At 38.1% G+C, this 15,033-nt stretch overlaps 2 protein-coding genes across 3 annotated transcripts; both read left to right on the forward strand.

Moving 5' to 3' along the window:
- Positions 1-2,704: 2,704 nt before the first annotated feature.
- Positions 2,705-6,867, forward strand: LOC137744524 (uncharacterized). The gene is made up of 2 exons (XM_068484319.1): positions 2,705-3,110; positions 6,794-6,867. Exons 1-2 carry the CDS (start codon positions 2,705-2,707, stop codon positions 6,865-6,867), a joined length of 480 nt encoding a protein of 159 aa, XP_068340420.1.
- Positions 4,975-8,694, forward strand: LOC137744728 (delta(12)-fatty-acid desaturase FAD2-like). Of its 2 annotated transcripts, XM_068484518.1 has the most exons (3): positions 4,975-5,047; positions 5,080-5,137; positions 7,398-8,694. In XM_068484518.1, exon 3 carries the CDS (start codon positions 7,409-7,411, stop codon positions 8,555-8,557), a length of 1,149 nt encoding a protein of 382 aa, XP_068340619.1. In that variant the 5' UTR covers positions 4,975-5,047; positions 5,080-5,137; positions 7,398-7,408; the 3' UTR covers positions 8,558-8,694. The 2 variants fall into 2 exon arrangements, with proteins under 2 accessions (XP_068340619.1, XP_068340620.1); XM_068484519.1 differs by lacking the exons at positions 4,975-5,047; positions 5,080-5,137 and adding an exon at positions 5,366-5,389.
- Positions 8,695-15,033: the final 6,339 nt, after the last annotated feature.

Here is a 15,033-nt window from a genome sequence, read left to right on the forward strand (position 1 = left end):
TTAGAGCCATTTAGGAAAGAGAGAGGGATGGACGACTTGAATGTTGTGTAAATACCTAATGGGTACCTAAGTGTAATTGTTAATGGACATGGGTTACCTTCGTACTATACGACACATACTTATTGCTGATAGGGGATAAACTTGGTGTTATTTTAGATGCGGGAAGGTTAAAATAAGAAAGCAACATTTAATTAAGAAAAGTAATTAGAGAATTGGTAATTCACGAGTTAAAAAATTATTTGTTGCTACCATATCCCAAAACTTAATGTTTTGAACTTTTTCAGGCTATTCGTATTAGCGTTACTTTTGTTGAAGTGTCAATTTAGGACCCTCAATTTATAGATTTGGAAAAATCGACGAGATCTGCAAGACACCATATCCCAATTAAATTTGGGTGAATTATATCCTTTAATGTGTTAAATTAGGTTTTAATATTTTAATTTTTTTTATTTTTTATTTTGTTGTTTGTTTAGTTCCTTTTCTATTTGGATTCTTCGGGTTTCCTGGGTTAAGTTACAATATAAATAGATCATCTTTACCTTAGGTTTGTAATCTTATGATATTATTAATCAACATTCGAGAGCTTTTTCTCAAATTTCTGGTGTTCCAAAATCCTATCCAAGAGTGGTTGTTCGTGATCCCTTGACCCAAAACAAAATAAAATAAAATGCTAGGTAGACCAACTTTCTTATTGACTAAATTATTATTAAGTGTTGATTAACGTGTTTATTTTTTATGAACGACACATCATATATTTTACAAATTTAATTTAAAAAGTTAGTTTACCTAGCATTGCTCAATACAAATTAGAGAAAAATAACTTATATTAAATAAGTACAAAATTATGGATTGGAACATCAAGTTGCTGTTGAACTGGGGATGCTGTGGTTATTGTATTCTTGTTTTCAGGAAAACTTTAAGGGAAGGGATCCCCATTTTTTTATTTATTATAAAAGTGGGGATTTGTTGTGGGATCCATACTACATCAAACTTTAACAATTTAAACCGTCTATTTTTCAAGTTGCACCTCATAGATCATCCTCGCAAAATATTAGCCAAATCAGAAATGTTTAAGACATCTAATTGAGTTCAAAGAAATTAACGAATACTTCGTTATATAAGAAATAATGAAATTTTATCTTGATAATTAAATAGGCAAATGGTTTCAGATTGAATTGAATTTTTGCAATGATGATCTATTAATTGATACTTACAAAATATACTGTTCGGATCGTTGAAGTTTGATGTGGAGTGAGCCCCACAACTAATCCTTATTTTTTGAAAAAAATGGGGATCACTTTGTGTAAAGGGCTTTCTTGTTTTCATATGTAGGTGTTAAATGCAAGATTAAATTGTCTGCACTTAAAATTGGTGTAGTATTTATGTGACCCCAATCGACTGACACAAATTAAGTATATAATAACAAAGTTAAGAAAAATTAAATTTATAAACACGTGTTAGTCAATAAGTGGAGTCACATAGTGTGAGTTTGTTGTACCAGACTAGTTCGAACTAAACTAGCTTTAAGGACTAAATTGGATTGGATTGACATGAACTAAATAGGATAAGAATATTGAAACATTTGTTACAGTATTCGACTAAGCTATCAACTAAATTATTTTGGAGAATCAAATAATTTTTAGTCATTTTTTTCTTATTTTTTCCTTTCCACATTTTTTTTCTTCTTATTTTTACTTTCCACATACACGCACACATATGAATTAGCAATCCCATATGTTTGAGGCGGCCTAGCTAAGAACTGGTAGTGAAGGACTTAGTTTGGCCCGAGTTCGACTTAGTCCCATTAAACTTAATCCTTGTTCCAACCAAACACAGATTAGAAATCCCAACTAAGCTAATTCAGTCCACTGAAGCTTAGGCCATCTCCAACTGAGGGCTGGCCAAATGATTCGTTTTAGCCCTCTGGTCCTCCAAGAAATTAATATTTAACGAACAATCCATGGCCATATTTGCCTCCGTCTCCAACCGAGGGCCAAAGGGCCATAGAGCTCGTTTTAGCCTTGTCACAAAAAACTGTCTCCAACCGAGGAATAAAGAGTCACAGGGCCAAACATAATTTATTATTTAAAAACTACAACTTAAATTCAAATCCAATGGCTAAGTGACGTCAGCTAGCCGTTGGATTTGAATTTTTCTTTTGATATAAATAGGGTGGATATTGGGTTATAATTCATACAACTTTGAATTCAATATTTCAATTCAATCTCTTTCAATTCAAGTTTGCAATGAATTCTAACTTTGGATCCTATTCGGATTCCAAATGGGGGTCTTCATCCAATTCCAAATTGGAAGCAAAATGGGCGCAAATGAGACGAGAAGATGAGGAGTCTGATGAAGCAGTTCAAGTAAGGCGCAACAAACAAAACAAAGCAGCAGCCATGGCTGCGGCCATGGTGTGTCAGCCAATTGAGGAACAACCTCAATGGGGTGGCTCTATTGCTGGTCGTTCTTACAAACCACGAAACATAGCGATGTCGCATGCAATCTGATGAACAACTATTTCAACCCCAACTCGATGTACACAGAAGAGGATTTCAGACGTCGTTTCCGGATGAGGCATCATGTCTTCGAGCGTTTACTTCATGATGTCTAGCAGGTCAATCCATACTTTCAACAGAAGCGGGATAAAGCAGGCCGCCCTAGTTTCTCACCTCATCAGAATGTTACTATTGCACTCCGAATGATGGCCTATGGCTCCCCAGCTGATTCGATGGATGAAACCCATAGTATGTCTAAATCTACATGCCTTGATACTCTTGAACAATTCTGTGACACAATTGTTTATGTTTATAAAGACAAGTACCTCCGCGAGCCAAATCAAGAAGATCTGAATCGACTCATTCGCAAAGTTGAAGACCGTGGGTTTCTGGTCATGATAGGGTCATTAGTCTGCATGCATTGGGATTGGAAGAACTGTCCCACCGGATCGCAAAGAAGCTTTAGCGGAAGGTCGAGAAAGCCAACTGTTGTGTTAGAGACGGTTGCCTCATCTGACACAGGGATTTGGCATGCTTTCTTTGGAGTCCTTGGATCCCAAAATGACATTACAGTTCTTGGGCGTTCACCACTCTTTAATAACTTGACGGAAGGTAAAACACCTCAACTTGACTACTACATCAACAACCGTCAATACAATATGGGGTATTACTTGACAGATGACATCTACCCAAAGTGGGCGACACTTGTCCAAGCAATTCCAAACCCTAGGAATGACGCAGAAAAGTTGTTTACCTTACACCAAGAGGCATACCGAAAAGATTTTGAAGGAGCTTTCAGTATTCTACAAGTACGGTGGAAGATCATTAGCGAACCGGCAAGTGGGTGGAGTCAAGAAAATTTGGACTCCATCATGATGTCTTGCATCATATTACACAATATGATAGTGGAGGATGAGCGAGATGGGTATATTGATGGAGAGTCCGATGACGACCAAGAAGATCCAAATAGGTCAAGAATGGTTCGTGCAAAAATATATGATGGGCCTAATTTGCCTTTCAATCCAAGAACTGGTAGTATCTCTATAAATGAGTATATGAGGCACTATAGAATAATACGTTCTTGTGCCACAAATAAGTACCTACAACATGATCTTTTTGCACATCTTTGGGCTAAAAGAAGTATGGAGTAGGCGTTTAAGTTTTATGTTGTTAAATGTTTTTAAAAATATTGTTTAAGTTTCATGTTGTTAAATGTTTTTTTTTTATTTTTTTTATTTTTTATGTTGTAGAATTTGTATGTTGGTTAATTTTATTTAATGTTGTTTCATGTTACTTAATTTAATTTAGGGAGGTTTAACGAAAAACCCGCGGTACTGTTCACTTTAAAGAAAAACTACATTTTTACACTAAAAAATCAAACCTGGTACTATTCACTTTACCTTTTATTTTGTCCTTATCATTAAAACTCAAAGTTTTCAAGCTTTTTTTCATTAATTTTCCTTTTAATTTAATGTTGTATAATGGCTTAGGAAGTTATAGGAAAAAAATAATTTAAAAAAAATATGAAATGAATTTTGTGAAATATAAGTTGTAGGAAAAAAATAGAATTTAAAATAAAATGAAAGAAATTTTGTGAAATAGAAGTTATAAAAAAAAAATTTGAAAATAAAAAATAATAATAAAATTGTAAAAAAAAAAAAAAAAAATCAAATGCAACGGCTAGCTGGCTGACGTCAGCTAGCCGTTGCATTTGAATTTTAGCTTAAGAATTACTATCGGTTATAACTGACAGGAATAATGATTTTTCTGGCCAGCCTAGGGCTGGCTGGTTGGTTGCATGCAATCAATCCTTCAACCCTTTCAGATTCCGTGAGACCCTTTCAAATTCCAAGAACCATATAATCTAGTTCTCGGTTGAAAATGATTTTCGGACTATTTTCGATTTTCTAACTCTCTGAATCCTTTAGTTAGAGATGAGCTTAGCGAGCGAAAACAAACACCCCCCGAGTCTAGATATTTTAAGTCACCTGCATCACTGGCATTGCCCACTAGTCGAGGCCACTGTTACAAGACATTCAAAATTTAAAATTTTCGGTCAAAAACGACTTACGCTTTGTATTAATGAACTTCAAAGGGGTTATTTTCGTGATTAAAAAAGTTCACAATCCGCATGATGGTCCCACTCGCACGTGAAACCGTCAGAACTTAATTTTATTTTGTTTTCTAAGCGAACAGAGTCCCTAGATATTTTTCACTTAGCATAGGTAGAACATCCCATCGTTACCGTTGAAAGTACTAGAAAAAACTCCCTCCCTCATCAAAATCAACGGCCACGATCGCAGATAAAAATCAGTTAATTTTTAGTGTCGACAACTGTAAAAATCAGTTACTAGCCTGAGGCAGAGCATTGATAGGGTCACGCAAAGCGAGCAAAAGTAACTAAAAAGATCCAATAATCGGCGGCCACGTGTTCACAGATGAAACAGTCCGAACCTAAAACTGAAGCCTCTGGAGCTTATATAGTCGTGTCCGCAGGGCTTGTAATCACTTCAAACGGGCCGGAGATTCCTGATCGAACAGGAGGCCCCGAGAGAGAGAAAGCTAGAGAGAGAGAGAGAGAGAGAGAGAGAGAGAGAGAGAGAGAGGGTGTGAGAAGGTAGAAGAGCCTCTCGTTTCAGGTACTTTCCATCGCTTTTTTTTTTTTTTTTTTTTTTCCTGATACAGTTTGCTTCTGGTATGAATTTCTGAGATTTTTACTTGCATTTTGCGTTTTGTGATCGAATGTGATTGGAGATATGTATGCTCGAGCTCCGTTTTCTTCTTCAATGGCGTAATCTAGGTTAGATATAGCCGGTAATGGCGAAAATATTCTGACCGTTCGTTTCTCCTGAGATTCAGATCCTCCTCTGTTCAATCGATTTTTCTTTCCGGTATTGACGGCTAAGATTTTTTTAGCATTGATTCAAAAATATTAAAATCCCTTTGATTCTTTCGGTTATTATTTTTTATAAAGGAATTGAGATTTTCGGAGTCCGATCCGGGTCATCCGAGCCTGACAGTCTGGATCTTTTGTCGCGTTCTTTGATTTGGTCCTTCCATGGCGCCCACATGAACTCTCGCTATTTCATTATTACATTTCTTTTCATTTAATAACTTACAAATATCAGGAGAGCTTTTGGCACAACGGAAAGATTATTCTTATTCACGGAATTTTTGCAAAGCGAGAAGTCTGACTTTATAATAAATTACAATATCTGAAATTTTTTTAATTGTTTATTAATTTTCTTATAAATAAATATTATTTGTTGAGCAGGACTTAGTTTTTTTAGAATTATGATTCTTTTCTGTTTCTCTTTCCATTCTCTTTCATCTTTTCCTTTCACTTTCTTTTATATTAATTTTCTTTTATTATAAAAAATTAATATAAAATATTAATGTGATTTAATGTGGCTCTTCAAATAAGAGGGGAGGGAAAAGGAGGGGAAAGAAATTTAATGTGGCTCTTCAAATAAGAGGGGAGGGGAAAGGAGGGGAAAGAAAGAGGGAGAAAATCCTACTCGGTTTTTTAATGCCATGCGGCTCGTTTATTTTCCTGCATGCTTTTTCTGGCCCTTCCGTCTTCGTTCCGCCTGCAACGCCGCGTTTGACAATTCGTTAAATGGGTTGTGACCGAGTCCCGGCATGTATGCACATTTTTTGACAAGCTTTAGTTTTATTTGCTGTAAATTTGGAAAAGGTGGGCGGCTTTTGGGTTGAAAATTAGGAAAAAAACCAACGAAAAACACGATGTATTGCAACAGTTTTTTGGGGAATACTCTGAAAACGATGTGATTTTAGCAATTTAAAATTGGTTGGCAACAAAACAATCTGGGTATTTTTGGTAATTGACAAGGCGAATGAGGTATAATTAGTCAAAATCAAAGCCTACTTGTAAAACCGAATTATGCTTAGAAGATGGGTTCTCTGTGGTAATGGTCTTTTTTTTTATTAATTTAAAGTTTCAAACTTTCTCACGTTTTATATATAGATTAAGATTATTATTGAATTAATCGTGTTTAAGGGTCGGCCACGATATTGGGAAGCGAATCAAATACATTTTCCGCAGGTTACGTGTACTTGATTTTGTTTAAAGATTTTTCGTTTGAATTCCTTGTCAATTGTAAGCTTTGATATTTTCTAGTATGGTGGATTGCTTTCAGGCGCACCAGCTTTGTCGCTTATGAATTTGATTAATTAAAGATGTGGGTCCTAATCACAACCGAACAATTCAAAAAGTGCTTTTGTATATAGTCTAATTTTCCCTTTTATTAACAGTGCTTTGTTGTTGTTTTAAGTTTTGAATGTTGCATTTCCACAAGTGATTCCTGTTGCAATGATGCTTGAGGAGACAGAAGAAGTGCTCAAATAGTGATTAAACCTATAACAAGAAAACGAAATATGCGTTTTTCAGTATCTATATACTAAAAAATAGATGAAGTTATCGTTTTGGATTATGTGTTTGGTTCGTTTGAATTGGTTTAATGTGGCAGTCAAATTGCCAATTACGACTTAATCAAGGAGTTTAAGCCCTCCGGAACTTGTATCAACTTGTTGGTCTTGCTGTCTCCGTCTTTGCTACTGAGAAGCGATTTTGTCGTGGGTTTCTTACTGTTCTTCAAGTTGTAACGTTGGATTTTTTTTAATCTTCCACCAGCCTGTCAACGTTTGTTTTGGTCCGTCTACTTTTGTGTTGTAATTTTGAGTGGTTGTCGTGTTAGGCTTCAAACTGCAATATCTTATAAATGTTGATTGGTTGGTCATATTTTTTCACGTAACTTTTGTTCTGTCGTCTTGTTTTTTGTATTATTAACTTTCAAGTGCTTAAAGGGAGGAATATTTGAGATCTGAAATTTGTAATTTTACATTATATTCAGTCGTTTCAATCTTTGTTCTTGGCAGATTTCGGAACAATGGGTGCCGGTGGAAGAATGGTTGCGCCCCCTGTGCGCAAAAATGCCGATGCTGACACCCACAAGAGAGTTCCGTACTCTAAGCCTCCGTTCAGCCTCGGTGAGGTCAAGAAAGCCATCCCACCTCATTGTTTTCAGCGCTCTGTTATCCGCTCCTTCTCCTATGTCTTTTATGACCTCACCATTGCCTCCATCCTTTACTACATTGCTTCCACCTACATTCAGAATCTCTCTCAACCTCTCTCCTTCTTGGCATGGCCGATTTTCTGGTATGTTCAGGGCTGTGTTCTCACCGGTGTTTGGGTCATAGCACATGAGTGCGGTCACCATGCTTTCAGTGATTATCAATGGCTGGATGACACTGTTGGTCTTATCCTCCACTCTTGCCTCCTTGTCCCGTACTTCTCATGGAAGTATAGCCATCGCCGCCACCATTCCAACACAGGTTCCCTTGAGCGAGATGAAGTGTTTGTCCCCAAGCAGAAGTTCGAAATTGGATGGTATGCCAAATATCTCAACAACCCACCAGGCAGATTCCTCACACTCCTCATCCAACTCACTCTAGGCTGGCCTTTGTATCTTGCGTTCAATGTTTCTGGAAGGCCCTACAAAGGATTTGCTTGCCACTTTCATCCGTATGGGCCAATCTACTCTGATCGCGAACGATTGCAGATATTTGTGTCCGATGCTGGTGTTCTTGCTGTCTTCTATGGGCTTTACCGTCTTGCCGCTGCAAAGGGGCTTGCTTGGGTTATATGCTTCTACGGAGGTCCTCTAATGGTGGTGAATGGATTTTTGGTACTGATCACGTACTTGCAGCACACCCACCCTGCATTGCCGCACTATGATTCTTCTGAATGGGACTGGTTTAGGGGAGCTTTGGCCACCGTTGACAGAGACTACGGAATCCTGAACAAGGTTTTCCACAACATCACAGACACTCACGTTGCGCACCATTTGTTCTCAACCATGCCGCACTATCACGCAATGGAGGCGACCAAGGCAATCAAGCCGATATTGGGCGAGTACTATCAGTTTGACGGGACTCCGGTTTACAAGGCAATGTTTAGGGAGGCGAAGGAGTGTATCTACGTCGAGCCCGATGAGGGTGCCAAGAAAGGTGTCTTCTGGTACAAGAAAAAGCTGTGATTCTGAAAGTTGCCGAAGTCGGTGAGTATTTTGGGAGTTTTAGTTCTTTGTAATGGATCTGAGGTTCCCTTAAATTATGTTGTAGGTGTCTTGGTTTTTTTGGAACTACTTAATATTAATTGAAGTGCTTTTTCAATCATTTTTGCATCTCTAGTTATCGTTGAAATTGAAACACAATGGTGATCTCTGTTGTGTTCTTTTCTCTTAAGCACAAAGCATGCAAAGTGCTTAACCTAAAAGCCAAATCCAAAACGAATCTGCGTTGCCTGATTCAAAGTAAATTCTAAATTAGGCTGCCCCTGGAGGATGGCTCTCTCTTAAGCACAAAGCCTGCAAAGTGCTTAATCTAAAAGCCTAAGCCAAAACATAAGATGCTTGCCCAAATTAGGCTGCCACTGAAGGGTGGCTGTTTTGGAGCATTTGAGAGTTAAACATCTAGATTTTTTTCTGTTCGACAAATTTTTATTTTTATTTTTTGGGATAAAGTAACTTCATTACCAACAAACATAAAACATAATTATATAAAGAGGCCTAAATATGTTCACCAAAAAAAAGGGCCTAAATACAAGATAAGCACACAACCAAAAATGAACCCCAAAAGTACAATTTTGAGCCCAAATCAGAAAGAAAAAAATAATAAAAAAAAAACACACCGTAGAAGGTTGTATCCGACGCTGCAAACCAAGACCCCAACAACCGCATGAAATCAAGCCGAGCAACGCCCCAGAAGTGGAAGAACAGAAGACTCGATCATCCTCCAAAGAGCACCCAACAAGTTGCAGCCACCAATCCAAGGACCAAACTAAGGAAGCCCACAAGAAGCAACCCACGAGTAACAGTGCCAAAGAGGGCACGCATATAGAACGAGGTGGTGTGAACACCCAAGCCAGAGTTCTACGCACTTTCCGAGATAATTGCGAAAATTCTTCGAGAAGATTAGTGGTTGCAAAAATAAAAGGAGGGATCGAGGAGAATTGGAAAGGGGAATATTAAAGTGAAGAAATATGTAAGGAGCTTGTAATCCAAGTTGCTTCGGAGTATTGTCTGCATTCAAGGCCATGAGTTCATTCTCTCCCTTCCCATATCAAGACATTCAATAGCAAGCGCCATCAGCAGACATGAAAAAAGAGGAAGCAAAGACTTGAAAGCTAGACTTGGTGGGTAAATATTGTGATTAAGAGAACAAAAAAAAAGGTTCAAGCCCAACAACAAAAACTAAAAATGAAACTGAGTGGGTTAGTTCGGGCAGCTGAATGTTGTAGGGCTGTTACCATTAAAAATAAGCTTCGAACACAAGCCCGACCCATTGATTTGCATAACTAAGGACCTGTTGGAGTGAATTTGAACTTCTGGAGAATCACCTATTACGTGTTTTTTTAGAGAAGTGATTCTGGCCCTCCTGAAATCACATTTAGACGGAGCTTTATCTTTTTTGCTAGTCTAGAACGGGCCTTAATTCATTCTCTATATTTCCACTTTCCAAACGATAAGCACCAATATAGTCCCAGCATATCAGTTACTTTTGTCTAAATGTAGTAATTGACGCAAGGAGTTTGTAATTTAGTTGCCTAAAAGCATTTAGGCTTGCACACCGAGTTTCCACATTTGATTCCCCCTCTAACTGTAATTTGTATGAAAACAAAGTAGTAAGTGATAAGCGAAATTTCAAGGCCCTGTTTTGGAATGCTTCGATAAGCACTGCTTTTATTAGAACTATATGAATTTTGATTAAAATGTCCGATCCGAAGAAAGTAGGCAGGGGGCAAAGAAAGAGCAAAGGAAAGGCAACTCAATCTCGGTTGAATCAGCCGAAATGAAAAAGGAGGTTTGCTTTGTTTGGGCTTGCGCTTGCCAACTTAAGTGAGAACGTGGAATGTTTCACAGGTTTAATGGGATCCCCTAAATCTCTTAATGCAGGTAATTGAAGGGGGGCCTATTTCTTGAAAGCGCATCTCGAAAAGCACTTTTCTAGATAATGCTTCATTGGAAAACAATAAAAATTTGTTATATATTTAACCCCACAATCATTTTACTTGTTTTAGTCCAATAATGTTATTATTACCATCTTATTATAATTTATACTACATATAGTGTACTACATGATGTGGCAGCTGAGGCGTACATCTTAATGGTTGTTGATGCACAAAATCGGCGAGGACTTTGGTACAACAGAAAGTGTCAAGTTTGTGACGTTCGCTAGGTTGCTTTGGTTATTAGTGTGGATAAGTATGTAAATTAATAGAGACAGGGAAGCAAATAACACAAGATGTACGTGGTTCACCCAGATTGGCCACGTCCATGGAGTAGAGGAGTTCTCATTAATTGTGAAGGGTTTACACAAATACATAGGTTCAAACTCTCTTTTTGTAAGTTCTAGTGAATAGTTTAGTACAAATGACATTAGGGATTATTGTGGGAGAATAATCCCTTTTTATAGAAGAGAGTTTCTAGCTTTGTTCTGACATTGACACGTGTCGTGTTGTGATTGGCCTCTGATATTTACATGTGTCGCACTATGATTGGTTTCTGATACCGACATGTGTCGTGTTGTGATTGACCTCCTGATTGGAGGAAATGTCTTGTGGGTCCTTGACGGTATGTTGTTGACCGGTGCTTAGTAGTTTCGGGATTGGTCAAGTATGGTACAAACAGTGCTCCCCTAAGTTCCTGAGTGAGGGAAGCTCCTCGGTTGGGGACTTGCAAGATCCAAGCCATTGAGTAATCACGAAACTTCCAAGTACCGAAGTGTGGTGTCGCCTTCATTTGCCTTCTCTGTCTTGTAAGTGGATGTGGCATCTTCTCTTGGAAGTACTTTTCCTTCATCCAAGAGTGGTATCTTTAGTTGGCGTTGACGCACAAGGTAATGTATCATTTTCATTTGAAGCTTACTTGTAGTTTCGGGTTTGGTCAAGTGAGATACAAACCATATAGTAGGAGACCCCCAAGTCTCTAAGCGAGGAGATCTGCCGAAGGAGGTGACAGGCAAGGTAAGCAATCAGGGTTCCAAGCAATCAGTCTCAGATCGGTAGGTTGATCTTGGGTTCCGGCTGATTGTACTCATTCTCCCTGTCTCTCATTCAGTAACAAGGATAAAGAGAAGAAACAGGGACAAGAGATAATATGAGGTACTCTTGTTTTTGGAGAAGACGGACGAATCGGCACGTGCTTTGTTGTACTTGACTTTCCATAGGTGTATTCTTAAATTGGGCTGGAAGGTTTTCTGGTTTCCTCAAAATGAGCGAGCCGACTCCAGAATTTGAGGGTCAAAACAAGTTCGTCAAACCTAGAGTATGTTCGATCCTGATGATATGGGATACTTTTGCTGTTTGACAAAGTAGTATATGTGGTATGACGAAGCTTTGTTCTTCGACAACGGTGTTGGTAAATGGTTGTTGAAGCTTCTCGATCTCTTCAATTAGAGCAATGATGCCGAGTTTGGATTCTTTATTTTGTTGAAGTTTGCATGTTGAAACTTCGTGGGTGAACCCTGTAGGTTGAAGTAGTGTTTCCTTAATTTCTTGAGTGAGGAAAACTTCTCGGTTAGGGACTTGAAAAATCCAAGGCACTGAGTAGTCGCGAAATTTCTGAGTACCAAGGTGTAGTGGTATATGGTAGGAGTCCCCCAAGTTTCCGGTCGAGGGAGGTGTCTTGCTAGTAGGCAATTTTCCAAACAAAACTTCACCATTTTCCTTTCTAAGTGGTTGCCCAAAACTCCTCCTTCATATATATTTGGTATGAAAGTTGTTTAGGCCCAAAAGGAAGGCCTAGGCTCATCTTTCTTTCTTTCCTTTTTTTTTTTTTTTTTTGGGTGAAACTTTGATGTTGAAGTTTTGGTGTTGAAGCTTTTGTGTTGAAGCTTTGTAGGTGAAGCTTTGTAGGTGAAGCTTTTGTGTTGAAGCTTTGTTGGTGAAGCTTTTGTTTGAAGCTTTGTTGGTGAAACTTTTGTGTTGAAGCTTTGTAGGTGAAGTTTTTGTGTTGAAGCTTTGTTGGTGAAGTTTTTGTGTTGACGCTTTGTAGGTGAAACTTTTGTCTTGAAGCTTTGTAGGTGAAGCTTTTGTCATGAAGCTTTGTAGGTGAAGCTCTTGTGTTGAAGCTTTGTAGGTGAAACTTTTGTGTTGAAGCTTTGTTGGGCACCATAAATTGATTTTGCTTCACACTATCTTGATTAAGAGTGTGTGAAGCTTTTGAGAATTGTAGTTGCTCTCCATTGATGAAACTTTATTTGATGTTGAAGCTTTGTTGTTAAAACTTTGTTTGATGTTGAAACTTTGTAGGTGAAGCTTTTGTGTTGAAGCTTTGTTGGGCACCATAAATTGATTTTGCTTCACACTATCTTGATCAAGAGTGTGTGAAGCTTTTGAGAATTGTTGTTGCCCTTCACTTGTTGAAGCTCTTGTGGTGAAGCTTTTGTATTGAAGCTTTGTAGGTGAAGCTCTTGTGTTGAAACTTTGTAGGTGAAGCTTTTGTGTTGAAGCTTTGTTGGGCACCATAAATTGATTTTGCTTCACACTATCTTGATCAAGAGTGTGTGAAGCTTTTGAGAATTGTTGTTGCCCTTCACTTGTTGAAGCTTTTGTTGGCATCATAAATTGATTTTGCTTCACACTATCTTGATCAAGAGTGTGTGAGACTTTTGACATTTGTTGTTGCCCTCCATTTGTTGAAGCTCTTGTGATGAAGCTTTTGTGTTGAAACTTTATGGGTGAAGCTTTAAGGTTGAAGCTTTGTTGGGCACCATAAATTGATTTTGCTTCACACTATCTTGATCAAAAGTATGTGAAGCTTTTGAGAATTGTAGTTACCCTCCATTTGTAGAAGTTGTTGAATATCCCAATTTCCTTTTTTTTTTGTTTTTTTCTTTTTTTTTTTGTTTTTTTTTTTTTGGGAAAAATTAGAAATTTGAAAATGTGGGAGAGACAACATATACAAATTTTGTGGAAGAGAGACAACATATGCAAATTTTGCTTCCACACTGTTGAGCAAGAGATTGTGATGCAAGCCACACCTTAGAGTAGTCGAAGGTTTGGATGAACCATATAAATTGAATTTGCTTCGAACAGTCTTGATCAAGAGTGTGTGAAGCTTTCTATGAGCTGTAGTGTTTGCATTGTTACAGAGGAGAAATGTCTGAAGCAGATGTAAGAGGGCTGAAGAGCTTGATCTTCGTATATCATGCACTAGTTGTTGTTGGCTTGCAATAAGACTTTGTTGGTGACTATAACTCTTGTTAGGCATAAGTGCTCCCCTAGTTGAGTTGTAAAGCTTGAGGGTTTTTGATTATTTATGAATGCTAGGAGTTCACATGTACAAGTTGTACCACTTGTCTTCTGGTTGGTGGAATGAATGGTGAGTTGCTTTCATCACTTGGTTAGCAGTACGAATGTGAGTTCCTTTATCACCTTTCATCACATTTCATCACCTGGTTGGTGGCACGAAGATGAGTTCTTTCTTCACCTGGTTGGTGGCATGAGTGGCAAGTTGCCAAATGATGTTAGAGTACGGGTTGTACATTTCATCACCTGGTTAGTGGCACGAAGATAAGTTCCTTCTTCACTTGGTTGGTGACATGAGTGACAAGTTGCCAAATGATGTTAGAGTACGGGTTGTACATTTCATCACCTGGTTGGTGGCACGAAGATGAGTTCATTCTTCACTTGGTTGGTGGCATGAGTGGCAAGTTGCCAAATGATATTAGAGTACGGGTTGTACATTTCATCACCTGATTGGTGGCATGAAGGAGAGTACGAGTTGTACATTTCATCACCTGTTTGGTGGCATGAAATGAGTTCCTTCTTCACCTAGTTGGTGGTATGAGTGGCAAGTTGCCAAATGATATTAGAGTACAGGTTGTACATTTTATCACCTGGTTGGTGGCATGAAGGAGAGTACAGGTTGTACATTTTATCATCTCATTGGTGGCATGAAGATGAGTTATTTCTTCACATTTCATCACTTGGTTGGTGAGAATAAGGGTAAGGTATTGAGGCACATTGTAGCAAGTGTCAAATGACACAAAGTATGTTGAACCCTTTCGAAGCACAGTTGGCTTATGTATGGATGCGTTGGAATGTATGATGTTTATGTATGAATGTGTTGGAATGTATGATGTTTATGTTGATTGATATGAGTGATGCTTATGAATGTTTTGCTATGCATGAAGGGATCCATGCTTTCGATATGTGAATCATATTGGTTGTAACACTTGGTATCACATACTTTGTGTCAAAGTACGCATGTTGAAGCTCTGAGTTGGAGTATAGGGGTAGGTCAGCGTAGACCAAGTGTTCTAGTGCTAGGAATACAAAAGACTCAGAAAAAGTTGTATGAATTCCCTCTTCTTTAAACATTTGTCGAATGGCTTGTGTGACAAAAGATCTCAAGTGGTTGAGAGTCAAAACATTTGTAATATGTATGCCTTCTTATAATAGCATTTCCTTTAGTACCCAGTCTTTACTTGGAAAAAGTGAGGCTTGGCC

The sequence above is a fragment of the Pyrus communis genome, chromosome 9 (genome assembly GCF_963583255.1).
Source record: "Pyrus communis chromosome 9, drPyrComm1.1, whole genome shotgun sequence".
NCBI classification, from domain to species: Eukaryota; Viridiplantae; Streptophyta; class Magnoliopsida; order Rosales; family Rosaceae; genus Pyrus; species Pyrus communis.

Bases quoted from the DNA above. Each gene is read 5' to 3' on its own strand.
- LOC137744524 (XM_068484319.1), top strand. From the start codon at position 2,705: ATGGCCTATGGCTCCCCAGCTGATTCGATGGATGAAACCCATAGTATG. The intron at 3,111-6,793 runs GTAAAACACCTC...TGTTGTTTTAAG, and splicing joins CTTTAATAACTTGACGGAAG to TTTTGAATGTTGCATTTCCA.
- LOC137744728 (XM_068484518.1), top strand. From the start codon at position 7,409: ATGGGTGCCGGTGGAAGAATGGTTGCGCCCCCTGTGCGCAAAAATGCC.